Source organism: Canis lupus, chromosome 25 (genome assembly GCF_011100685.1).
Source record: "Canis lupus familiaris isolate Mischka breed German Shepherd chromosome 25, alternate assembly UU_Cfam_GSD_1.0, whole genome shotgun sequence".
Classification (NCBI taxonomy): domain Eukaryota; kingdom Metazoa; phylum Chordata; class Mammalia; order Carnivora; family Canidae; genus Canis; species Canis lupus.
Window position 1 is genome coordinate 28,486,244 of NC_049246.1, and position 27,649 is coordinate 28,513,892.

General features: G+C 38.2%; 1 protein-coding gene across 1 annotated transcript in view; it reads left to right on the forward strand.

Annotated features, from left to right (window-relative positions):
* The window catches only part of KIF13B (kinesin family member 13B), a 200,812-nt gene that overhangs the window by 38,243 nt on the left and 134,920 nt on the right, over positions 1 to 27,649 (forward strand). The window contains exon 3 of the mRNA XM_038573684.1: positions 25,804 to 25,816. Within this exon, the coding sequence (XP_038429612.1) occupies positions 25,804 to 25,816 (13 nt within the window). The remainder of the gene's footprint in view (positions 1 to 25,803; positions 25,817 to 27,649) is intronic.

The window sequence follows — 27,649 nt, forward strand, 5'->3', positions numbered from 1 at the left end:
TTGGAAAAAAATAAGAAAGAATGAAAGTTGTAATTACTGCATTCTTTTTTTGAGGTTGAAAAAGACATCACAGAAAAATATATGATTAAAAAGTTTTGTTCTGTCTGGTTTAGAAGTGAAGGTATTTCAGATACAGAGAATAGAATGGTGCAAGTGGAAGCTAGAAAGGCAGAATGGAGCCACACATGAAGTGGCGGGGGCACAGAAGATTCTTTTGCATGTCAGTGACAGTTATCCAGGCATAGCCGTAAGCACTTTACACGTGTTAAATTATTTAACCCTCACAGCAGTCTTATTATTATTTGCATATTTTGGATGGAGAAACAGGCATGGAGAGATTAAGTATCTTGCCCAGAGATAAAAACTAGGCCTATCTGGCTCTGCTGGACTCAGAACAACACAATACAAGATGACACTGATGACAGTGTGGAGTATAGGGTAGGCAGGAGTATGATTGGAGATAGGAAAATTAGGTCAGAGACTGTTAAGGTGATACTGGCAAGAGATCGTAAATGTGGCTTGAACACTGAGTAGGGGGAGCAGGTGAAAAGAATTTTCCAGCTTGGAAATCTAGATGTTTATGTTTTCAAGTTAGACAACATCCGCAAAATAGGAAATGAAAGTCCAGGGTTCTGAGTAGAGATTTTTACCAGCCTGTTTTAAAATACTTACTTGGTTGGATTAATTCTTATTTACAAGTATCTCTTACTAACTGAAGAATGTTCATCATGGGCAGGATTTTATTGTAATTACCAGTTAGTGTTTACAGTAAGCATCCCCTTAGCCATATGTCTAGATAGGAAACCAGTGGAAAGCTTTCCAGGTATTATATTGTATGGTGACTAAACCCACAGTTGTAAGATATACATAACTAGGCCTTGTCACAGCAAAGGGAACATTCAAGATCTAGCTTACTTGCTAACAGTTGTTTTGAGAAAACTCCAGAGAAGTAGGAGGAAAGTCAAGAGCAAGGGGCAGACTAACAGTATATTCTGGATCTGGAGCAGGATTGGTTCATGCTTGATGTAAAATGAGGCAGATTCCTCAGTAAGTCCTCAGTAAGTCCTGATTTCCTAAGCCCAGGCAAAGTTCCTGGCAGTATAGTGAGTTCTCTAATAGATTCAAGAGGGCTCAAAAACGTGAACTTGCATGGCTGCCTGGGAGATAAATCACTAAGGTTCATGGTTCTCCACATTATAGATGATTGGCACTAACTGGAAGTTCATAGAACATATCTAATCCACATCCTGCATTTACAGGAATTAAGTAAATTGGTTCCTGATCATAAAGCTTTCTATTAGTTGACCCAGATTCAGTTCCAGGCCTCATTGACTGGATGGACATTTCTTAGGACCCTGTGGCAGCGGGGTGGGGTGGGGTGGGTGGGCAGGAAGACCCATGGATGTCTTTTGCCAGCATGCTCACCCACATAGTCCTTTTAGCTCTTCCTTTTATCTCAGACTCCCTGATATCTCTCCTCAGAAGTATGGTAGTTTTGTTATTAATCCACCATAAAGCAATGAGGATTTTCAGGTCAGTCAATACTAAATGCTAAAATTTTCACCCTCATAGTCATCCAAATATGTTCTCCTCTGTACTCCCATTTTTACTTCCATATTTTTATTTTTCACTTTTGTGCTGACAGACTAATGGTCTTATTTAAATCATGGTTTCTTAATAAATTGCCTTTTTTCCTTTTTTTAGATCTAGTTGTTAATTACCAAATTGTAGATTTCTAGGGTGGAAAATAGAAGTAAATCTTTTCTATTCTTAATATTCATCCTTGGGACAAACTGTTAATTGGAAGGCAAAGTACTTTCAGCTAAAGCAGGAAGACTGGAATTATTCCCTTAGGAATGCATTGGCTAAATGTCCAGATAAAATTTTTATGCCTTTTCTTTCAGGTTTTCGATGTACCTTATTTAATAAGGATTCAGTAAGGTAGTTAAAAAGTACTTTTATTAAATCACATCATGAAGTATTTATTTCAATTATAGTCAATCCTCATCTCATTTCAAGCTATAAAATATTTAATGTTTTCTGCTACCTGTTAACAAAAAACATTTTATGCCAACTGCTAGAGTAGTTTACAGCTCTATATACTCTTTCATTAAATATGTAGGAAAAGTCTAATGTCAATGTTTAATAAAGATAACAGACTTCTTTCTCATTCCCATTTAATTATTTTCAAGAACTCAATATACTAGAGTTTGATACCCATGTTAACCCAAGGAATACTATATCTTTATCATACTCCTTGTTCTGTAAATAGCTTCTACTTTTAGTTATACATTAAATTTTATTGCTATAAATCAAATAATGAGAAACAACATATTGACATATTTAGGTCCCTATCCGATTATTTTTAGTAATCTATTTTACAAAATGGATTACATAATATAGTTCTTGAAATGAGTGTTAAAACTTATTTGAATTTAAATAAGAGGTCAGGTTATATTGTGTAGAAAAGATGTTTTATTTACCTGGTTAGTTTGATAATAAGATAATCAAGATTTGATAAGATGCATAAGATAAAGATTTGCTAATGAAGCCACATTCCCATCAGATTATAGGACAAACTTTTCCATAAATTGAATCAGCTAAAAATGCAGCTTCAGTGTTTTAAGGAAGATATATTTAAAGCATGTCATAAGATGACATCTTTTCAAGTAGTAGTATTTTGTCAAAGGTGTAATGAAGTTAAAGTTTGATTTTTTTTTCTGAGTTTCAGAGGTTAAGCAGAGTTCTACTAAGTAAAACTATAGCAAGTGTGATTAACTTGTTATGATGAAGTCTTTGGCATGTATCCAAGAAATTGAGAAAATGAGTACTTAGTGACCTGAGTACAACTCCTCTTGCAAGTCAGATAGTTTCAGGAGGTTAATTGATTAGCTTATAGATTATTAAAAATAACGTTTGATGTAGATCACTATGTGATTTTTTTTTTTTTGGACATGTACCATGGAAGACGTGCAAGGATTTGAGTGATGCTGCTATAACAAAACTCCTTCTAGTCTCGTACCTTATATATTTGAGCAAAGTTTTCAGTGCTTTGCTTCAGTACAGAAGAAAACAGGAATAGAATTAATGCTGAGTGAGCAAAGAAACTGAATCAATAATAAAAAATAAAAACCCAATAAACAAAGTTTAGGGCCATTTGGCTCCATAGGCAAATTCTACCAAACATTTAAGAAAGAGTTAATACTTATTCTTCTCAAATTATTCCAAAAAATAGAAAAGGAAGGAAAAATTCCAGACTCATTCTATAAGGCCAGCAATACCCTGATGCTAAAAGCAGATAAAGATTCCCCTAGAAAAGAGAACTACAGGCCAATATCCCTGATGAACATGGATGCAGAAATTCTCAATAAAATATGAGCAAATAGAATCCAGCAATATATATATATAAATCTTGCACTGTAATCAAGAAGGATTTACTCCTGGGTTTCCAGGGTGTTTCAATATTTTCAAGTCAATCAACGGGATACACCACATTAATAAAAGAAAGGATAAGAACCATGGATGTCCATGATCATTTCAGTAGATGCAGAAAAAGCATTTGACAAAAGTACAATATCCATTTATAATAAAAACTCTCAACAAAGTAGGTTTAGAGGGAATATACCTCAACATAATAAAGGCTATATATGAAAAACCCACAGTTGATCTCATCCTCAAAGGGGAAAAATTGAGAACTTTTCCTTCATAGTCAGGAACAAGGCAGGGATATCCACTTTCATCACTGTTATTTTAGCAGTTAGACAACAGAAAGAAATAAAGGGATCTCATTGGCAAGAAAGAAGTAAAATTTTCACTATTTGCAGGTGACATGATATTCTATGTAGAAAACCTTAAAGGCTCCACCAAAAAATTGCTAGAACTGATACATAAATTTAGTAAAGTCACAGGATACAAAATCAATGTACAGAAATCTTGCATTTCTATACACCAATAATGAAGCAGCAGAAAGAGAAATTAAGGAATCGATCCCATTTACAATTACTCCAAAAACAGATACCTAGGAATAAACTTTACCAAAGAGGTAAAAGACCTATACTCTGAAAACTATAAAGCACTGATGAAAGAAGTTGAAGATGACACAAAGAAATGGAAAGACATTCCACACTCATGGATTGGAAGAACAAATGTTACAATGTCTATACTACCCAAAGCAATCTACACATTCAATGCAATTCCTATCAAAATACCACCAGCATTTTTCACAGAACTAGAACAAACAATCTGAAAATTGTATGGAACTACAAAAGACCCCAAATAGCCAAAGCAACCTTGACAAAGAAGAGGAAAGCCAGAGGCATCACAATTCTGGACTTCCAAAGCTGTAGTGATCAAAACACTATGGTACTGGGACGAAAAAGACACATAGATCAATGGAACAGAATAGAAAACCCAGAAATGGACTCACAACTATGTGGTCAGTTAATCTTGGACAAAGCAGGAAAGAATATTCAATGGGAAGAAGACAGTCTCTTGAACAAATGTGTTCACAAAAACTACACCACTTTTTTTCTTTTTCTTTTTTTATAAATTTATTTTTTATTGGTGTTCAATTTGCCAACATATAGAATAACACCCAGTGCTTATCCCATCAACTGCCCCCCTCAGTGCCCGTCACCCAGTCACCCCCACCCCCCGCCCACCTCCCCTTCTACCACCCCTAGTTCGTTTCCCAGAGTTAGGAGTCTCTTATGTTCTGTCTCCCTCCTTGATATTTCCCATTCATTTTTTCTCCTTTCCCCTTTATGCCCTTTCACTATTTTTTATATCCCCCAAATGAATGAGACCATATAATGTTTGTCCTTCTCCGATTGACTAATTTCACTCAGCATAATACCCTCCAGTTCCATCCACGTTGAAGCAAATGGTGGGTATTTGTCGTTTCTAATGGCTGAGTAATATTCCATTGTATACATAAACCACATCTTCTTTATCCATTCATCTTTCAGTGGACACCGAGGCTCCTTCCACAGTTTGGCTATTGTGGACATTGCTGCTATAAACATCAGGGTGCAGGTTAGACTACTTTTTTACACCATATACAAAAATAAATTCAAAATGGATTAAAGACCTAAATATGAAAACAAACCATAAAAATCCTAGAGAACACAACCAGTAACTGCTGTGACATCAGCTATAGCAACTTCTTTCTAGATATGTCTTTTGAAGCAAGGGAAACAAAAGCAAAAATAAATTATTGAAACTTCATCAAAATAAAAAGCTTCTCACAGCAAGGGAAACCACACAACTAAAAGACAGCCTTTGGAATGGGAGAAGATATTTGCAAATGACATATCTGATAAAGTGTTAATATACAAAATATATAAAGAGCTTATAAAATTCAGTGCCCCCCAAATAAATAATCCAGTTAAAAAAGGAGAAGACACAAATACACATTTTTCCAAGGAAGAGCTACAGATGGTCAACAGACTCATGAAAAGATGCTCAAAATCACTCATCATCAGGAAAATACAAATCATTACTACAATGAAATACCACCTCATACCTGTTAAAATGGCTCAAATCAACAATGCAAGAAACAGCAGGTGTTGGCAAAGATGCAGAGGAAGGGGAAAACTTTTGCACTATTGATGGGAATGCAAACTGTTTCAGCCACTATGGAAGACAGTATGGAGGCCCCTCAAAAAGTTAAAAGTAGAACTAGCCTACAACCCAGCAATTGTACTACTGGGTATTTACTCAAAGAATGCAAAAATGCTAACTCATAGGAATATAAGCATCCTAACGTTTATAGCAGCATTATCTACAATAGCCAAATTAGGGAAAGAGCCCAAGTGTTCGTCAACTGATGGATAAAGAAGATATATATATATATATATATATATATATATATATATATATATATATATATATAATATCTGTATCTATTTGTATATATGTATAGACACACACACACACACCACACACACACTGTACTGGAACCCTGAGATCACAACCTGAGCTGAAACCAAGAGTCTGACGCTCAACCAGCTGTGCCACCCAGGTGCACTACTTCTTTACCAAGCTAAGGACTCTGTCCTTCTCCCGTCTATCCGTTTCACAACCTACTTGCTTTATTTGTAAGTTGACATTATTTTATATGATGTGTGTATGTATCCATCTATCTACTTACCCACCTGCCAGCTTGCCTGCCCGCCTGTCCGTCTGTCCATCCATCCATCCATCCATTTATCTCTCAGTGCTTGTTTGTCGCTGGGTTCAGTATCACAACCCATAGGTTGGTTATTTGATGGAGATTGTTCTAGCATAAAGTGTAACTAGTTCTCTCTTCTTAAATTCCATTAGTTATATTAGATTGTACCACATTTTTGTTTGCTTTGTATTTGGACCATGACTTATTTGAATAGCTTTTTATTCTTCCTGCAGTTTAAAAAATTTTTATTAAAAAAAAAAAAAATAAAAAAATAAAAATAAAAAATTTTTATTGTCTTTAGTATATTCTTAAATTTTTCCTTCCAAATTGTTAGCTGTACCATTTACTAATGTCCTCCAAAGATTTTTGCCTCAGAGCCTTCTGTCCTTGGTTGCTCTCTAGACCTGTTCCTATATAATTCCTTATCTGGAATTCAGTGAGGAATAATTAACATTTTGTGTCTCTTTTTAATTTTTAGATCATGGTTTCTTAAGGAAATTAGTAGTTTGGAGTCTAATGTGTAACAATTCAGGAAGGACAAGATGTTGACAAAGAATATACATAGGAAAAGTGGTGGCTGAAGATTTGAGGAGAGACTTACAGGGAAAGATTTTTTTTAGACAGGGTGTAGTCATGGTTAACCTAACTCTTAGCTTCTCATTTCAATGAACATTCACTGCTGCCTACAATTTGGCAGGGACTGGGCTAAATTTAGGTGCTGAAATATAAGATGAAGGAGCTGGTATGGAAGCAGCAGGCTGCAGAAGCACCTGTAAGTAGTTGTTATAAAGTAATCCATGTTATAAGGAAACATATTCAAGGAATTCTGGGAACTTTATAGTATTTTAATCCTTTACTGGTGTAACTCTTTTATCTTATCCAATAAACATGATATAATTATGCTTATAATATCTGAAGACACAGTGGGTGTTTCAGATACGAAACAGGTTTAAGGGGTGCCTGGGTGGCGAAGTCAGTTAGGCGTCAGATTCTTGGTTTCAGCTCTGGTAGTGATCTTGGAGTTGTGAGATCACTTCACACAGTTTGCTTGGGTTTCTATTTTCCTCGCTCTCTGCCCTTCCCCTCTGTGTGCACTCATTCTCTATCAAATGAATAAGCAAATCTTAAAAAAAACACAACCGGTTTAAGAAGTTCCATTGATATTCAATCCATAAAAGAGAGAGAAGGGGGGAGCTGGTATTAGGAAAAGTCACCCTACTTTAGTATTTACTATTAGTGAGTTATCCAATTAATACAGCAAAGCATTAATGGTCTTCAACAGTGTGCCCTGATAGCCCTCTGCCCTGGAAAAGACTATATTATTGCAAATGAATTTCCAGGTGGTGGAATATGACTGGGGAGATTTTAAACTAGGCACTTTAGTGCCTTGCCTCCTCTAGCCCAGCTCTTATTCTGGAGTTTCCTCCAAACTAGTTCACCAGAGAGTAAATTAAGACATTTACATTATCTTGTCATTGTAACTAAAAGACCTTCCTCAGCTCTTACTTTCTTTTTCCCTTCCCTTCCCTTCCCTTCCCTTCCCTGCTCCATGCGCAATTTGGGGCTCGATCTTACAACCTTGAGATCAAGAGTCGCGTGCTCTGCTGACTGAGCCAGCCAGGCGCCCATCCCATCTTACTTTTGAAAGAGATTCTTTCTCTGTTGAGATTTTTCTCCACCCCAATTCTGAAGTGAGGTAGTCATGGGGATTAGTAAGATAGAGGAAATAATACAAACCAAAAATAAAAACATACACGTGGTGGTTCTTTTTTTTAAAAAAAATTTTTTTTTTAAAGATTTTATTTATTTATTCATGATAGTCACACACAGAGAGAGAGAGAGGCAGAGACATAGGCAGAGGGAGAAGCAGGCTCCATGCAGGGAGCCCGACGTGGGATTCGATCCCGGGTCTCCAGGATCGCGCCCTGGGCCAAAGGCAGGCGCCAAACCGCTGCGCCACCCAGGGATCCCCACGTGGTGGTTCTTATGTGCCAGACACTGTTCTAATCTTCATAGCAATCCTATGAAATAGGTTCCCTTATTATCTGCATTTTACAGATTAGGGAAGCTGGAGCATGGAAAGTTTAGGTTAGCTGCCCAAGGTCACATAGTAAGAGGCGGAACTGGGATTCAAAATCAGGCAAGTTGATTCTAGAGCCTGATCTCTTTACCACTATTTTCTGCATTTCATTTCACATCAGTTACTCATAGAGCTGATGGAGAAAATGGCTTTTGGACTGTTGGCCAAATGGGATTCCTGATTCCTTACCCCTGAGTTGCAGACTTTCTCAGGCACAGGCAAACTTGACACCTGCAGACCTCCCTTGTGGTGTGGAGGAACGATCTTGTATACACTTTTCCTTCTCTTGAAAACCATTCTCTCTCTTGAACACACTGATTTGATAATTCACCCTTCCTTTCCTTAGGAGGACAGAGTGAGGGGGCTTAGAGGCATCAGGAGTGTTACTTCCAATTCTTCTGCATGGAAACATGAGGAATGAGGAATTAAATATCCTCTCCTTAGTACTCTTGTTTCATTAAAGGCCAGAGTTATACTAACTCTTTGGGGAGTTAGTATAGGTGGGTAAGAGCTGGAGAAAGGGCAGTCTTTCCCCACAAACAAGACTTAAACTAAGCACCTGTAGCTCACATAACTTTAATTTTGTGCCACTGTACATTCTTAACCATATAGCTTTCCCCAGTCTATAGTCCACTTTATTATGCAGCCCATTTCCATTTGAAGGCAAGAGAAAAAAAAAAAAACAACAAACTGATTAACTCCAAAGCAGGTCATTTTAAACAAATATCCATCCCTAAGTTTCCTGAAACAAGCAAAGCTGTTTGTAACCTGTTCTCCCACATCATAGGCCATAAAGAGAGAGAGGCAAAATGCTTAAGTGGAAAGAGCATAGTTTTAGAATGAAAAACTTAGGTTTGAATCCCATTTTGCCTCTAAACAAATTATTTAATCTCTCTGTACTGTTCTTTCCTTATTACCCTATAAAATAGAGAGCCCAAGACCTACCATGCAGGGTTGGTGTGAGGATCAGAGCTAAAGTATGCCAGGTATTTGCCACACAGTAACAAAAGGTAGCTTCTTGTGTTAATAAAGATATGAAAAATACAGACTTAAACTTGTTGAATGCTTAAAAAATAATTTCATCTGTTTTACACAAGCAAGTTCCTTAGGCAGGTCTCCTTTCAACACTGCGGGGACAGGGGAATACTGATTAATATTTGGGTAATTTATCTGGTTGTCTGTAGGCACACTTGTATCTGAAGGTGAGAGCGTGAAACTAATTTGCCAGTAAGCCTCCTCTGTGTGTACTGGTTATCTCTATGTTGTATGCAAAATGAGCTTTAAATTTAAGAATTCATATCCTCATTTATTTTTTATTTCTAAAAGTCTAAATTTGCATTCAGAAACTCCCAGTGCTTTTTTGTCCTTCAAGCTAATGCATTCAAAGATTGCTGCTGCTTTCTTCAAAACATTTTAGCCCAGTTGAAGAATGCCATAAAATCTGAAGGCATGACTATTTAAGAGTTTGTTCGTTTTATCTTGGTTCTACAATAAACAAAGGATGTAGGTGCTTTTTTTCTTTCCTAGGATATTTCCCTTGTTCTCTCTCCCCTGCCCCCAGTTCCCACTGCTGTGTTGCACAAAAAATGATGTATTTTGCTTTTTGTTAGGTAGGCTTGACAAATAAATCTTTTGCACCTGTATCTCCCCCCCGCCCCCCGCCATTCCCCACATATCACTTAGTCGGCTTGGGGGCTGGAACCTATTTCCTCAAGGTTTGTTTCCCTCTTCAGGAAACCAGATTTTATGAGGGAGGGAAGGAGGACCAAAGCAAAACCATGAAAAACTAATGTAGGGAAGGAAGATCCACTGCACAAAGTTGCCTTTTGCAACCTGGTCCTGGAAAGAAAATGCAATGTTTATGATCTCACAAGACCTGTGAGATTTTTATTCCTCCAGCTGAGTACTGCTGCTTTCTCGATCTGAATCCCCAGTCTGGTGTTTAATTGTTGACTTCGAGCAAGTTACTTAATCTTTCTAAGCCTTGGTTTCCTCACTTATAAAATGAAGACAATAATAGGATTTATCCTTTAGGGTTGTAGTGAGGATGAAAGAAAATAATACATGGAATGCGCTTACAATAATGCTTGGGCTCAGGAAGATCACAAACCTTTATTGGATCTAGATTTGAACCCAAGTCTGCTTAGTTGCAAGCAGAGTTCTTTCTGCCATGCACACACATGACATTGCACAGTAGTGTGAAGCTGGTTATATAGGGAGTAGTGGTTCCATCAGATTACTGAAGTAGTAGAGAAGTTCGAAGAGGTTAAGTGACCACTAGGATCATAAAGCTAGTGAAAGGCAGAAACAACCTGTAGAAGGGTATCTACTTAGTGCTAGTGTAGAGTACTTTTTCTTCCAGCAACATGCCATGAAGACAGTGTCTTTGATGTCTAGTGTATTGTTATTTTATCCACTGTCTTGTGCTACTTGAGGATTTAAGTGCATGGTACCATCTGATCATAGATGCTTAAATAGAAATTGGCGAGAAAGCAATAAAGACTTGTTCTAGCATAGTGATTTAGTATATGTGTTGAGTCATCGTGTGGACATGAGAAATTAAATACAGTTTATTAAAATTAATGTATATATGTTGAGCTTGGTCCAAAAAAGGTTGGTCTAAATTTTGAGTGGGGAGTTTTGCACATATGGACCATAAAAAAGTATTAAAGGTGAAGTTAAATATATGCTGACGATGTGACCTAGCTATCCAAGGGAAATAAAAATGTCTACACAAAGACTGTGAAGTGGCTCAGAAGTGGTTTAAGAGAGAGAAGAAATGAATGAAATAATAGTTAGAAATAGTACAGAGAAATAAGTATGAAAGAGAATAAAGAAAAAGTGTGGATTTGACCAGCAGTTTGTCAATCCTTATAGTAGTCTTAAAGTAAGGATAGAAACTCAATTATGAGAATTTTTCTGTTCTCTACAGTGAAACAAACACTTCTTGAAAGACTCAACCTCATTGGTCATTATGGAGATGTAAATTAAAACCTCAGTGAGAGGCCACTCTATGCCCCTTGAATGGCTATATATGAGACAGATAATACTCGGTGATGGTGAGGATGTAGAGCAGCAGTAGCTCTCACTTGTTGCTGGCAGGAATGTAAAGCAGTACTAATACTTTGGAAAACAGTTTGATTGTCTCCTGGAAAGGTAGATACACACTCCCCTGTGACCTGACATTTCTTCTCTTAGGCATCTCTTCAAGAGAGATAAAAATAAGTGTCTACACAAAGACTCATTCTTGAATGTTCACAGCAGCACTATTCATAATAGCCCCAAGCCACAAACAATCCAAATTCTTATCAACTGATGAACAGATAAACAAAATACTATTCAGCAGCAATAAAAGGGAACTGAGAATCAATGACATGCTGCAACACGGATGAACCTCAAAAACATAGTAAGTGAAAGACACCAGATACAAAAGACCACACATTGTAGGCTTCCATTTATTTGAAATGTCTAGAAAAGATGAAAGACAAAAAGCAGATGAGCGGTTGCCTGGGGCTGGGAGTAGGTCCTGGAATTGGCTGCAGTCAGTCATGAGGGAACTTTTTGGAGTGACGGGAATGTTCTCAAAGCATGGATAATCTACTTGTGGATCAGCTGGATCTTGGCCTGTTTTTAAGCTCTGTTAGATTGGGGCTAGAGCAGCCTTTATTCTGGGGCAAGTTTAGCTGTACACCTAAATTGTGGCCTTTTTGGGCTCTCTATCAAATGCTCCTCTAGTGTTCAAAGAGATCTGTCCACTGTGGCTGGTTGGAACACATGTCTCTGAGTCCTGTGTGAACTCTGCAAATTGTTCAGGGTATACCTAACTCTCCAGCAGTAGTTCTTTACCAGGTAGTTTTATGGCCTGTTGGCTTCTCCCCTTCTGTGTATGCAATTTAGTATTCAGTCAGAGACAGTGTTGGGCCCCCTGCACATTCCTGGAGTTCTTCCTCTGGACTGTTCCTTCTCTCTGGCCAGCAAATTCCAGCTGCCTCAGACATCCAATCTTACCCTCTCTGCCCAGGCCAACCTGTTCCTGGCTTGGCTCCCTCTTCCTGTACAAAGTATCTCTAGGTAGAAAGCCTGGGCAGTTGTAGGGTCCCCATTCACTTGTTTGCCTTCTCCCCAAGATCATAATCCCACACTGCCTGTTACCCATTTTATGAAAACATTGTTTCATATCTTTTGTGTAGTTTTCTTGTTTGTGATAGAGCTAGATAGAACCAGTTATTCTAAGTCTTGGCTAGAATTTCAGATTTATATTAGCTTACCTTGTTGAATATTGAGGAGACACATTTCCTGTAGCTCCCATGGCAGACAATTATTGGAAGTCAGAGTACCCTGCAGGGCTTTCATAGCAAATAGTGCTTCTGTGCAAATTAAGAGAAGGTACCCCTCTGACCAGGCCAGTAAGGAACAGGCATCCCTTCTGAGCTGTCCTAGCCTTAGGAAAAGCAAATAGTGCCTTTGTCTTTGAGCCCCTTGCTTTGCTATGACCTGTTTACTGCTTGGTCCTTATAGCAGGATCTGTGTTTTAGCTCCCACTGAACCTCTGGGCCAGCTGCCTTTGTGAAGTATGCAGACATACAACTGTGTGGCATGGCCAGTAGTCTACCTTCACATGACACAAGTCTTCCTCAGCCTCTTCTTTCAGCTGCAGGTAGAATGTAAATTGCTGGAGCAAATGAAAATAATGCTGTTATTCTGAAACATTTGTACTCCAGTTGTACCTCATATGTTGATGAAGACTTGGTGGAAATTTTTTTATATCCCCCATTCAAAAAGGGGTCAAATAAATTTAATAAGAAAGGAAAAAGGCCCTTCATGTTATTTTGAATCACCATGGTAGGAGGCTGTCTCAGGAACTTGTATTAGTAAATATCTTAAGACCAGATATTTCCTTTGGGTTCTCATTAGTTTGTTGAAACAAATGTTGTCTGCCACACACGTTTTGTTTCTGTCAAACTAAACAAAATAAATTTTCCTATAAATTTGGGGGGAATGAGGTGTTTCCTGGGGGTATTATCTTGGGCAGTGAGGCTAACAGTGGTATTGAGTGTGTTTGGGTATGACCTCACCTGGAAAGGATCAGAAAAAACTCCTGTGTTGGTGTTCCTTACAGAAACATTTAGCCACACAGCCTTCTGTGTAGGGGGGATGGCTTACAGGACTGGCTTTGTGCTCTGAAAAGGTACCTGGAATTCATGCTTTTTGGCAATCAAAAAAAGGTATAATGAATAATATTTCTAAAAATTTTTATTTTAGAGCCCAGAGGGCTCTTTTTTTAAAGATATAACTGACATATATCAGTTTTATGTGTACAACATGATTTCATATTTGTATGTATTACTAACTTCACCACAATAAGTCTAGTTAACATCTATCATCAGTTATAATTTTTTTTCCTCATGATGAGAACTTTCAAGATCTAGCAAACTTTCAAATAAAACAATACTTTGTGTTTTAATTATACTTCTCATTCATTCCTTGATCCACTGTAGTCTGACTACCGATTCCACAGCTTCATGGCTCTCAGGGCTCACCATCTAGGTACTTGCCCAAAGCTTGTGCCACATTTTGGTGACTAGCTATAAAAGAAGAGAAGCAACATAAGTATCTTGCAGTTATATCCTACCTGGGGAGGAGAGTCTGAGTGGGAAGTTGTCTCACAGAATCACAGGGGAAATGAGCTCTAGGAGTGTAATTAAAGCAGCTCTTTGGTCTTTAAAGTGGACTTTAAGAGTCCCAGTCCTGCTGTGTTAACCTGCCCTTTGCAAGCCTTTGTGACATTTAACTAATGCCAATCTGGGATGCACCACAAGATGGGTGGAGCTTTTTCTTGAATTTCTGAGGCTTTGGTAGGTTGGTCCACTGTAAGCCACAGAAAATAAATGAGGAGTGGCTGAGTCTGCATCAAAATTGGGAGACAGGGGCATGTGGGTGGCTCAATCAGTTAAGTGTCTGCCTTTGGCTCAGGTCTGATCCCAGGGTCCTGGGATTGAGCCCCATAGGGCTCTCTGTTCAATGGAGAGCCTGCTTCTCTCTCTCCCTCTGCCTGCTGCTCCCCCTGCTTGTGCTCTTTCTCTCAAATAAATAAACAAGAGCTTTAAAGAAAACAACTGGGAGACCGACCAAAAGGAGCCTTCTGCCCCTCCCTCCTTAATTTGCTTGCTCTCTCGATAGTGTTGGATACTGCTTATGCTCCTTCCTTCTTGAAACTTTCTTTTTCCTGTGATGCCTCTCTCACCTGGTTTTCCTCCTTCTATGGTCATTCCTTTTTGGTTTCTTTTCAGAGTATCTTATTACAGATAAATTTGCAAGGTAGTGTTATTTTCTTATTGTTCTGGTGCCTTTCATTTATATTTGGAGCTTTCTTATTTCTTATCTAAAATGTTAGCTAATCTGTGGATATTAAACTAAGACCATGCAAATGAGAATAGAGGCTATTTGTTCAATGTTTACCATAGCAAGGGAGTCTGCTACTGTCACTTGGTTTTGGCAGAGACTCAAAGGCAGGCAGAGGAGCACAAAAGCTTTATACTAAAAAAAAGAAAAAGGAAAACAAAAAGGAGGACTTCAGGTGTGCTTCTGATGGAGCTTGCTGGCATGAGGAAGCCAGCGACAGGTTAACTAGAAGCAGGTGTCATATGTGTTTGGTTTGGGAGTATATTTGGCTTTTTTCTGGATGGTCCTGAGTTGCAATCAGGGCCAAAAAAATGGGGGGGGGGGGGAGGGGGAAGCTGGCAGTCATTGACCAATTCCTGACTGTTCTGGGTCAATTGCCACAGAAGTTGTGGGTTTTAGTATCATATATGGTCTGGCCATCATCCATTTGTATATTCCGTCTTTCAAGCCAGATGTGGGTTAGGACATGAAGCTCCATAGCTTTTAGGAAAACAGTGCTCCTTCTTAACCTTTTTTGGGTTATAGACTATTTAGAGAATCTGAAAGTTATAGCTCCTCTGCCCAGAAAAACAATTTCAGGAATTGAGACCTACTGAGACCTACTAAGGCCCGTCCATGGACCAAAGATCTCAATTATTTTCATGCATATTTAACAATTTCCTGATTTTGTTACTATAATACAATATTTTGTTCCTGTGAATTTTTTACTATTACATTCTTCCTTATACTGTAGGAGTCACTGTTAACAAGTATATATGCAAATGTGTTTAAACACATAAATATGTTACCATTATTATGCAGTATCATGGGAGGTGATATGCTAGATGAGTCAACATTCTGTAATACTGAGGAATAAGCTCATTCAATAGCAAAAAAGATTGAACTTTTTATCATTTCAAAAGTTTTTTTATATAAAGCTTTCTAAAACACATCTTATTTCCCTAATAGGGTAAAAATCGATGGAGGATAATAATGGCTTACAATGTTTTTCATGATGAACATGAAGAGCTTCTCAAGGGGAAAGACTTCTTCCTTATTTAATTTCTTTTTTATTTTTAAAGACTTTATTTATTTATTTGAGATAGAGAGTGTGTGCATGAGCAGGGGTGGGGAGGGGCAGGGGGAGAAGCAGGCTACCCACTGAGCACAGGGATCCTGATGCAGGGCTCCATCGCAGTACCCTGGGATCATGACCAGACCTGAAGGTAGATGCTCAACTGACTGAGCCACCCAGGTGCTTTCCGCCCTCCCTCCCCGCCCGCTTTTTTTAAAGGCATGGAGCCCAACACAGGGCTTGAACTCGCGACCCTGAGATCATGACCTGAGCTGAGATTGAGAGTTAGGTATTTAACTGACTGAGCCACCCAGGTGGCCTAGTCCTGGTTTCCTCTATAGAGAAAAGTGTGGCATCTTTTTTTGTTTTTTTCCTGTTTCTGGAGGCATGTTTTGTTTCTGATTCAAATATATTTTGAATAGTTGATAAATGGTATTCTGATCTGGCTAAAAATTACTATATGTATCTAATAGCAATTTTTTTTGGTCGTGTATTGCGACACTAGAATAATTATAGAGACCCTGGGGTTAGTGTAAATTGGGAGTTAATTTGAGACCTGAACAATTTATACAAGCTCATCATCTGATGGTAGATTCCAGAAAGCATTGTTGAGTGCCTACCAAATATCAGGCACTAGGAAAACGAAGGATGAAACGCTGCCCTGTGCTCTCAAGGAGCTCATAGTCAAGGGGAGGAAATACAGCTATAATACACTTTCTTAGGAAAGAAGAGCTCCCAAAAATGGATGGAGAAGATACTTTTTTGGTTTTCTGGACAAGTAGGCCGTCACCAGGCGAGAAGTGGGAAAAGTACACAGGTCACTGAAAGTATAGAAGTAACCAAACCTGAAGGATGTGACATGTCCAAGTATGTGTAAAGTACAAGAGTACTGGGCGGTGGGGGTGGGGTGGGGAGGGAGCAGTAGGAGACTGAGGCTTGGGAGGTAGGAAGAGGTTAAACCCTAAGTTAACATTGCATCATTAATCAAATCACAATAATGATGATATTTAACATTTATGGAATGGGCACAAATGTGCATCAGAGCCTTTTCTGCTTGAGGAGTGGATTTTTTTTTTTAAGATTTTATTTTATTTTTTTTAATTTTTATTTATTTATGAAAGAGAGAGAGAGAGAGAGAAAGGGGCAGAGACACAGGCAGATGGAGAAGCAGGCTCCATGCACCGGGAGCCCGACGTGGGATTCGATCCCGGGTCTCCAGGATCGCGCCCTGGGCCAAAGACAGGCGCCAAACTGCTGTGCCACCCAGGGATCCCGAGGAGTGGATTTTATCTTCTAGGGGATAGGGAGCGAATGAAGGGTTTTGGGCAGAATTATGACCTGCTGAGTCATGTAGTTTAGCTACATAGTGGATGAGTAGTTGCAGAGAAGAGATAGGAGGCAGCATGAGCACAGTTAGAAAGCTATGTAATAGGTAGACCTAGAGGTGGATGAAAAAGTAGGGCGTCACTGTGTCTGCTGCCTCTCCATATGCTTTCTTACTTCCCATAGGCCTCTGTGCAAACACCACTCCACAAAGCCTCTCCTGACCATCCTGTTTAAAATGTCAACCCCAAGGATGCCTGCCTGCATGGCTCAGTGGTTGAGCATCTGCCTTTGGCTCAGGGTGTGATCCCGGGTCTAGTGATCGAGTCCTGTATTGAGCTCCCATTGAGGAGCCTGCTTCTCCTTCTGTGTCTCTGCCTCTCTCACTGTCTCTCATGAATAAATAAATAAAATCTTTTAAAAAAAAAAAACCACACCAACCTCAGCTTCACTCCATACTCCTCTTACCTGCTTTATTTTGTTTCCCGTAGCACTTACTGTGTTACATATTCCTTCCTTCATTTATTCATTCATTATTCATTCATTCAATTGTAGTAGAATTTAAGCTCTTTAGAGAGCTGGGATTTTTGTCTGATTTGTTCAATGCAGTTTGCCAGTACTGAGATTAGGACCTGGCTTATCGTAGATATTCAGTAAATGTTGCTGAAGGAAAGAGTGAATGTGACAAGGGAAGAGGGGATGGGTTTGAGAGAGATTTCAAAGATGAAAATCATGTCTCAGGAGAAGGATAAACACAGCAATCTTCAGTTAGTTAGCTAAGCAGTTTTTACTCTTGTAAGCAGTGAAGTATTTAGTTGGGGAATGCTTGTAAATTGAGTTTCTACTTAAGGAAGCTAAGGAGATCTTTGCTAAGCAATGGATTTGGAGAGTAATTATAGTAATGAGCTAGAAATTACAGTTTTTCTCAACCTGCTTGCTGACATAAACCAAGTTAAGATTGCTTCATGAGTCAAAATTGAGCATGCAGGAATATATGGATAGCAGGCATGATACATGTGCTCTTTTTTCCCTTGAAGTCCACAGCCTTTCCACTTCAAGTCTGAATTCTAGGCCTGTTCCTGCTCATAGTGAAGATAAGCTTTAGTTTTGATCTTTTTTTTAACTCTGATTTTCTTTATTTTTTAAAAATTTCACTCTATTTGAGAGAGGGAGAGCGCAAAGGGAGAGGGAGGGGAAGAAGCAGACTCCCTGGTGAGCAGAGAGCCCAATGTGGGGCTGGATCCTAAGACCCTGAGATCATAACCTGAGTGGAAGGTAGATGCTTAACCAGCTGAGCCACTGAAGATTGTAAGCCATTTAATTCTTTTTTATAGCTACTAAACCTAATGACATGTGACATTTGAGTTTGGGATTCCTTGATAGCCAGGATTGTGTGTGGAGATATCAAAGTCTTATTTAGTTGGGTGGGGAGAATCTGATAGAATTGTGAAGGCCCTCTGCTTTAGGTTCTTGGGATTGGATTTAGAAACATTCTCTTTATTTTTGTGAATTTGCAAGCCTTCATTTTCTTTGAGTACAAATAAAACCCTGTTCGACTTTCTTTCTGAATAGTAGGAATTTAAAACTGCTGCTACCTGGCAGATAGATACATGTGGAAGATGGCAGTAGTTGAGATGTAGCCCCTGTTTATGTGTGGGGATTTAGGCCTCGTGTTTCCAGATCCTCCGAATTTTAAGAGAATTCTTAATGTGGAATCTTATGATTTTTGACTTTTGGTCAATACTGTGAGGACTAAACAAAAGACAGCTGTGGGCTGTATTTTGGCCTATGGGACCTTCAGTATGTACTTCTGGTTTAGAGGCTGAAGTCTGGATCTGCATAGAGAGAGTAAGGGGACAGGAGAGTTAATTTCATACTCAGCTAAAACTTTTTCCTGTAAATCCAGTCCAATCAAGGAGAAATCCAACACAGTAAAACTGGAGAAATATGGGTTCATAAAATTAGAAATCAAAGATAATCACAAAAACTGAGAGAAGTAATTCTAAGAATTTTCCTTGCTTGGAGTCTAAGGTTAGTCTTTCAGTAATCTATCCTAGTCTATTGTGTACCTTGAAGTTATTTTAACATGTAATTATTAAAATGAATATATACTATTTTATTAACATAGATATGAAATGTATTTCACAACCCCCCATCTCCAAGTACATCTATATTCATTTAATTCTTTGGCCAGATTTAAAGTTTCTTAGAGCTCAAGTGGACAGTAGATTAAAACTTATTGTGCTTGTATGTTTGACAGACAGAAAGAAGTAGGTGATTTACAAATGACTGAGTTAATAGTGAGTATATTTTTTGAATTACACTATCCCAGTATTGGTAATGAAAGTGTGGAATTTATAAACAAGGATTTTCATACTTCTAAAGTTTTGTGATTGTGAAATATGCCAGTTGTGGTTCATTGGCCATATGTTTTGGATGTTCCTCTATTCTCAACCAGTTGTAGTTTGCGTGGGTGGAAGATTCTAATAGAAGATAATCAAACTGTCTTTTCTCTTGATTTAAAGCAAGGACTGCATATCAGAGATAGTGACCCAAAAGCTCTTCTGTTTTTTAAGGGCCCCCCTCCCCACTCAACTTCTGGGATACTCAGCACTGCCCATTTCTGATCTTCTTTTACATTCCCTGGATGCATTTTCTGTCTTCATGTAATGTATTTCATTATAATTATCTCCTCACTTGATTGGAGTCTGTATTCGTTCTTTGCTTTATTGTTTGGGGAACGATTTTACAGAGCAGAGATGGTGATGGGAATGGTTTTATTCTATTAGAAATAAGTGCGATTGAGAATAACATAAGGGACCTAATATAGATTGGATGCTTAAGAAAGATAGAGGTAGGGAAATAATAATTAAGCTGAGAAATGATGTATGGATAGGAGTTAGCCTCTTAAGATTTCAAGGCAGAAAGAAAATCTAGGAAACTGGGCACCTTGGGCCAATTAGAGGTGGTCAGTGTGGCCAAAAGGCAGACAGTGCCAGATTGCAGATAAAACAGAAGCAGGGGCCAGGCTATAGGAAGAGCTTAAAACAGTACTTGCTGAATAACAAAGAGCCTTGTGTTGGATACTGATATAGGCAGAGAGGTATACTATGTATACCTCTTATAGTCTAGCTGAGGAGATGACCCATGTATTAAAAATGTGACCATGTGACCAAATGATAGGTAGTATGTGAGCACTAGAGATAGTTTTGACTCGAAGGAATTAGGGGAGGAAAAAACTTACTTTTTGCTGGGGTTTCTTGTGGAAGGTTTCTTAAAGGGAGCTAAAGTTTGATCTGAGTTTTTCTCATAGGGGGTAAGGCTTGGATAAACAGAGTTGTCAGAGGGAGTGGCATTATGAGTGTAGGTCTGTGGAATACAGGAAGTACATTAGCTTGCTGAAGAGGAGGGATCTTCTTGGGCTGTGATGTGGGAGATGATGCTTGACCAGTAACTTGGTTTACCTCTGATGTACCAGGGGTCAGCAAGTGTCAGTGCTAAAAATAACCAGAAATAGAACTTGCTGAATACTTGGTGTTCGTGTTCTTATTCTAGATGAAAAGAGTTCTATGAGTGGTTTGGTGTATAACTTCTCACTCCTGCAACATCCTCATCAGCTACTTTTCTCTTGTTATATAGTTCCACTCATGGGGAGCTGGCTGTTTAACATAGTGCTAATTATTCTTGTATTAGAGAGATATTCCTCTTCTTTTAGCCTTCTCCAGTGGGTTCTATCAAATTCAGCCTCTCAATTGACCTAGAATAAGTCTGCTTCTCCTCCTGCTCCCAAGTGTGTGAGCCCCCTCCAATCTGAAGATGACATCATGTCTTCCTTGAGTCTTCCCTGCACCAGGCTACATATTTCCAGCTCTTTAATCTACCCTTTCAGTGGTAGTGTTTTCAAACCCTTCTACATCCTCAGTGCTGTTCTGCAAAATATTCTACTTTATCAATAATGCTTTTATTTATTTATTTATTTATTTATTTATTTATTTATTTTTAAATTTATGATAGTCACAGAGAGAGAGAGAGAGAGAGAGAGAGGCAGAGACACAGGCAGAGGGAGAAGCAGGCTCCATGCAGGGAGCCCGACGTGGGATTCGATCCCGGGTCTCCAGGATTGCGCCCTGGGCCAAAGCTAGGCGCCAAACCGCTGTGCCACCCAGGGATCCCTCAATAATGCTTTTAAAATTTAGTCTTCAAAAATGAACAGAGTACTCCAAGTGTCAAAATAATTAACAGGGCTTTTGGTGATGTTTATACTTATTAAAGCTGGTGAGATAAGCAAAGATTGACTCTTTTGTGAGTCATTGCTGAAATTTGTAGTCAGATTAGCTTTATTCCTTTTACAGAAAGCACATCGGGGATGGGTGACCAAGAAAAAATGATCATCAGACAGATTGTTGTTTGGTTGCTGGTACTGCCAGCTAAGTCTGAAACAGAAACAATATCATTACGTAGTATGGCTGTATCAGAATAAGCTCTTTGTGATGTATACATCCGTTATGGAGTGGGTTGAAGAGAGAGCCTGTTAAAATAGAGATTCCAAATATTTCTAATTTGAAGGTTTCAGAAACTTAAAGAAATCTTTAAAATTAAAGGAGGTGTTGATATTTAGATAGGATGTTCAATTTTGGTAGTTGGACAGCAGGAATTGATTTGTAACTTGTTCTACTGATACTGCTTTGTGTTTTACACGTACAGAATACTGTGTGGTTTATTTTGGACCCAATATTGATTTTATTTTTGTATGGTCAGAAGTATCAACAAAAATTTCCAGAGATCAGTAACTTATATAAAATCATCACTAGGGGTGCTTGGGTGGCTCAGTGGTTGAATGTCTGCTTTCATCTCAGGTTGTGATCCCAGGGTCCTGGGATTGAGTCCCACATCATGCATGGATGCTTCTCCCTCTGCCTGTGTCTCTGCCTCTCTCTCTCTCTCTCTCTCTCTCTCTCTCTCTGTGTGTCTCTCATGAATAAATAAATAAAATCTTTTTAAAAAAGAAACCTCTTTAAAAAATAATCATTAAATTCCTTCTTCATATTGTGGCATTTAAAAAATCAAAAGTGTAACTGGACTTAATTTTATGTTATAATGTATTATTTAAATGAGAAGTGAGCTGTACTCCTAAGCCAGGTCAGTAAAAAGAAGATGAGTAGCTCCTTCATAGATAACTGTTCTGCTCAAACTATGCAGCTAAATCATTTGTTTCTCAAGTTGACCTCTTCCTAAAAACCACATCTGTCCATGTCGGTCCACCTGCACTGTTAATATTTCCAGTAACTAAAAGTAGTCACCATTTGGGTAACAGTAATTGTTGTAGGGAAGATTTATCAATGGATGCTCAAATTCGTGAGTGAAAGTATGATGAGAAATGGTATTTATATAGTCTCAAGGTCTCCCCCAACAAGAAAAGTGTATGAAGGGAAACTAGTAATATTACAGCAGAGAAACCTAGTAGATGAAGCCATAAGCAAGTGATCACAGAGTAACCATCATCAGTTTTGAGACATGGATGGACACCGTCATGTGCCTTCTGGTATGAGGCATTGAGAAGGGTGTAACATTACCTGTAGTGTTGTGCTTGTCAAAATGCATAACCTGAATTTAGTTAGGAGGAAGCATTAGAGAAACCCACATTGAAAGACACTTACTCTTCAAGTGTCAAAGTCATGGGAGAGAGATTGTCCCAGATGGGAGGAAACAGACAACTGCATGCAAGGTGTGATCCTGGATCAGAAAAGGGACATCAGTGGAAAACAATGGGCAAAATGTTTATATAAGGTTGGCTCTAGATTATTTAGTAAGTTTTGTGTTGATGATTAGTTTCCTGGTTTTGATTGTAATGACTGGTTATGTAAGACATCACTTTTGGGGAAGCTGGGTGAAGGGTACACAGAAATTCTTTGTACTATTTTTGGAATGTTTTGTGAGCCTGAAGGTATTTAAAATGAAATTAAGCAACAACAACAAAAAGTAATTCAACTCAGCTGAGAGAAACTAAGACTTTCATGGTTTTACTTTGTGATGGCTCTCTTGATTGGTCAGGGGCTGGTCTTCTTTGCTTCCTAAATCTCCGCTGTGAGCTGAATAGCTGAGGTTTCTAAATAAGGGATTTGGGGAGAAGTTAGCCATTACCATATATTGGATTGCAACTATACTTTGGAAGGTTTTGTTTAATTAATTAATTTACGTATTTATTTTTGTACGGAGCTGTAATTACATCTTTGGGTTTCCAGTAGCTCTGTAGGTTATTTGAGCTTAACTGCTGTAGTCACTAGAATCCCTAGCTGGAAACTTAGCTCTGTAATTAATTTACTGGTTTGTTTCTGTTTTTATTATTAGGTTCTATATCCAGGTTAGTCTCATGGATTCTTCTGTGATGTGTCCTGTATTACTGAATTTTGTATTTGTTGATTGTCTCTTAGGAAGAGCTGATTTTTGTATAAGATATTTTATTTAAGCTGGAAATATCATACTAAATATATTATTTTTTCTTCAGAAAAAGACCAGTGTGGAGTTTTGTAAATATGATGAATATGTAAACTTCTACTGGCATAAGCACCAGGTGGTAACCTTTTATTGGTAATAATTAGAATGGAGGAAATTAATACATTGGGAAAGGTTTCTGTTAGCAAGAACAGTTGTTAATGTATGACTCATAGATTAAGTCTAGAAGAAACTTGATGAGGCTGTTTTGATCAGTGTGGATGGAAGAGGGAAGAACATGGACTTGGGAGTCAGAAGACCTAGTTTTCTATCCCATCACTGCTTATTATTGTGTCTTGGACAGGTCATTTAACTTTTCTGAGCCTTGAGTTTCTCCTCTGTAAAACTGGAAGACAGACTGAAAAAGACAAATACCATATGATTTCACTCATATGTGGAATCTAAAAAAACCAAATTAAATGAATAAATAAACAAAAAGCAGAATCAGAGCTATAAATATAGAAAACAAATTGATGGTTGCCAAAGGGAAGGGGGGTGGTTGGGCAAAACGGGTGAAGGGAGATACAGGCTTCTTGTTACCAAATGAGTAAGTCATGGGGATGAAAGGCACAGCATAGGGGATATAGCATAGTGTGGTGACAGATGGTAGGCACACTTGTGCAGAGCGCGACTAGTGTATATATATACACTTGCGCAGTCACTAGGTGTACACCTGAAATTAACGTAACATTGTGTTACATTAATTAACATTGTGTGTATTCAACAACACAACTGACAAAACTTGGAAAAACAAAAAAGAAAAGCACAAAGATGACAGCATATGTCAGTGACCTCAAACAGCATCTTACAGGACCTTTTTGTTGGGCAGTTTTTCTGTATCTTTTACTCCAGAGAAATTACTTGCTTTTATATGTCAGCCACATTGGCCATCACCTCAGGATCTATTAGGCAAGTGTCGTTTTTTGGTAGACTTTCTTTGGTGCTTTAGTGTCCTTATCTGAAATCATTCGATGCAAATATGTACTAAATTTTTTTTAGAAGAAAATTTATTAGGAGACAGAGGGACAGGAAGTTGTATGGACAATTAGAAGGAAGCACTTCTGTGTTCAGTTTACTTTCAAGTTTTAGGTTTGAGTTGGCCTTTTGATCCTCGGGGAGAGAGCAGTGATTCCTAAAGCTTCAGTTATTGTTTTTGTCTCAAGTCCTTTCTTTTATTCTTAAATTTTCTGATTTTGACATTGTACCATGGTTACAAGAGTGAACATAATTGTTTTGAGGAATTAGACCCTGAAGTGTTTAGCACTAAGGGACATGTCTACAGCTTACTCTCAAATGATTAGGAGAAAACTAATATGTATGTGTACATATCTGTATATGGAGGAGGGGAGAATGATATAGTTGCTGTGGTGATGTTAACACTTGGTGAATTTGGGTGAAGGGAGTTCTTTGTGATTTTCTTGAAACTTTTCTCTAAGTTTAAAACTATCTCAAAAGTATACTGGGTTTAGTTATATCTCTGTACTCTGAGGAAGTTTGAGTCATAGTTTTGGGGTGAGGGAGGTTAGAAGCACCTGGATAAGCATAGATCAATAAGTGATAAGTGAGTAATTCAGTAAGTAGTAATTCACTGGCAAAAAATTAGTTGTTTCTGTAATTTAACCGTTTTTCCTTAGCCAGAGCAGAATTCGCCTTTTTTTTTTTTTTAAGATTCTATTCATTTATTCATGAGAGACAAGAGAGAGATTGAGAGAGAGAGAGAGAGAGAGAGAGTCAGAGACACAGGCAGAGAGAGAAGCAGGCTCCATGCAGGGAGCCCAACGTGGGACTTGATGCCGGGTCTCCAGGATCAGGCCCTGGGCTGAAGGCAGCGCTAAACCACTGAGCCACCCAGGCTGCCCAGAATTCATTTTTTTATAGAAGGGCCTATCTAGTGAGCTGCTGCTATATCAAAGGAGAGAAGACTACTTGGAAGTGAAATCAGATGATTTAAAAAGTAAAGACTTTAAATTGTGTATTTATAAGACTGATACAAGAATAAGCAGAATGCAGAAGGCAGAAATATTAGGACTTTAAAAATTATCCAGTGCTTAGATAATGTTTCTTCTTCCTGAGAGGTACAAGTTTTCTATAATTAAGGACTTTACCCTACTAGTTAGTAGATATTAATTTTTCCTTTATTTTAAATTACTATTTGATTTCAAAGTTAATAAAAATTTATAAGATATTTATTATCATTTTAGCCTTCAAAATTGTTTTCTAACCAAAATTAACTCTCCCTCTTCTTTCATATCCACAATGACATCTCTTTTGGAAATGCAGAAGCCAGCCAAAGGTAAGAGATTTGGTTTATTATGCAATGCTTCTAAGGGTCTTATGTGCATATTTTTGAAATACTGGTAATTTTCTTCTCTAAAATATTTTCTCTCTGTCACTTTTGTAAAAGTAATGCAAAGTGTCAGCTTGTTCATAAATCAGAAATCACTTATTGGCATAGGAGGGACTGGAGGTTTATGGAAAAGCCGTATTTGTACTTTGACCAATTCTGGCCAGTTTCTTGGCAACTACAACACAGATTCCTTTTGTGCTCTGCTGTTCACCATGGATTGGCTTGAAACTGGTCGTTCCAGACTGTGGTCAAAACCGTGCTAGGCAGATTCATCCATGTTGTTCCCCAGACAGCTGGGGACACATTCTTAGGCCAACAGAAAGCTGCCCTGGCCCACAGTTTCGTCAGGCAAATGTGCTTTCATCTTAGATTTAAGCTCAGATTCTAAAGAAACTTCAGTGGAATCCATCAGTTCTTGTATCTCTTAAGGAATTTAGAGGTGTGCCAGAGTGGGCACAAGGTCTGTATTTTTGAATTGACCATTTGCTGCCATTACTTGGAACTTGTCAGAAATTCAGATTTTTATCTACATTCTTAGGATTTTGCTTTTGAGTCTATGGTTGAATTATAATTCCATTCTCTATTGCTAAAATATGTATAGACAGAGCTCTTTGGGACTGAATACTTTTTTTAATAGTTTAATATGGCACTGGATTTCTTTATATATGTCAAATTAACTTTATTAGTTTTATCTCTTCTGTGAAAAGGTATTGGATTATTTCAGTTTTCTGATTTTTTTGTTGGAGCCAGAGACCAGAGATTGCAGTAAAGATGTGAGGAAATATTACATGACCATTTAAAAACTATTCATGTTTTATTTAATTCAGTTGTGTTTTGATATTTAGAGAAAATGTTGACTTGACATAAAAATTATGGAAGGACCAACACCACATTACTAGCATAGTAGTTATTTCTAGGAAGAGGTATGCTTGGTGAATGGGAGATCTTTATTTTTTCCTTTTGTTTCTGTGTTGACTTTGTGCAATGAATATTTCCTTACTGTTACTTGAAAAAAAATTTAATTTTAAAGGGATAATATTTAGAAAGAAAAGGGCTTATCTGCTTTAGGAAATCCTTGGCTGATGATTCCTAGAACAGTTTAAAGGTTCCTATAATTGCAAAATTGCTAAAACTTAAAGAGGATCATTCAGCATTGTAAGTGAGAACTGAGTGTTCGGTAGTTCCTAACTTTGTACCAGGTTGTGGTGCTTTCATATAATTTGGGGGAATGGAGCCAATCCAGCCTAGTGATGGAGAGCCTGGTGATAAACAGATCCCTGGTGGAAAGGCTGGTTCCTAATCCCAGCTTCCCCACCTGCCAGCCATCAGGGTCTCCACTTGTTTGTACCTCAGTGCTCTATGAACAGGGCCTAGCACCTGTACTGGCTATTCTAATGGTTATTTTAATGGTAGCTTCTCTACTGGAATTGAGAATTAGAAATGCAGTTGTTAAGGAAATTCCTAAATTAAAAAAAAAGAAAAGAAAAACCCCATAATAATTGAGAGAGGAGTGCCACTTAGAGCCCACTCTCTGATAACTACACACCATGTGGTGATGGCACCTTTGAAGTGAGAGCTAAGCTTACAGAAAAAAAGAAGTAATATAGTGTCTACTTAACCTTGTTAAAAACAGAATTAAATAAAAGTTTAAGATATGAGAATTGAAAGCTAGAACAGGGGGCCGCCTGGGTGTCTCAGTTGGTTAAGCATCTGCCTTTGGTTCAAGTCATAACCCTAGGGCCCTGGGATCGAGCCCTGAGTTGGGCTCCCTGCTCAGCA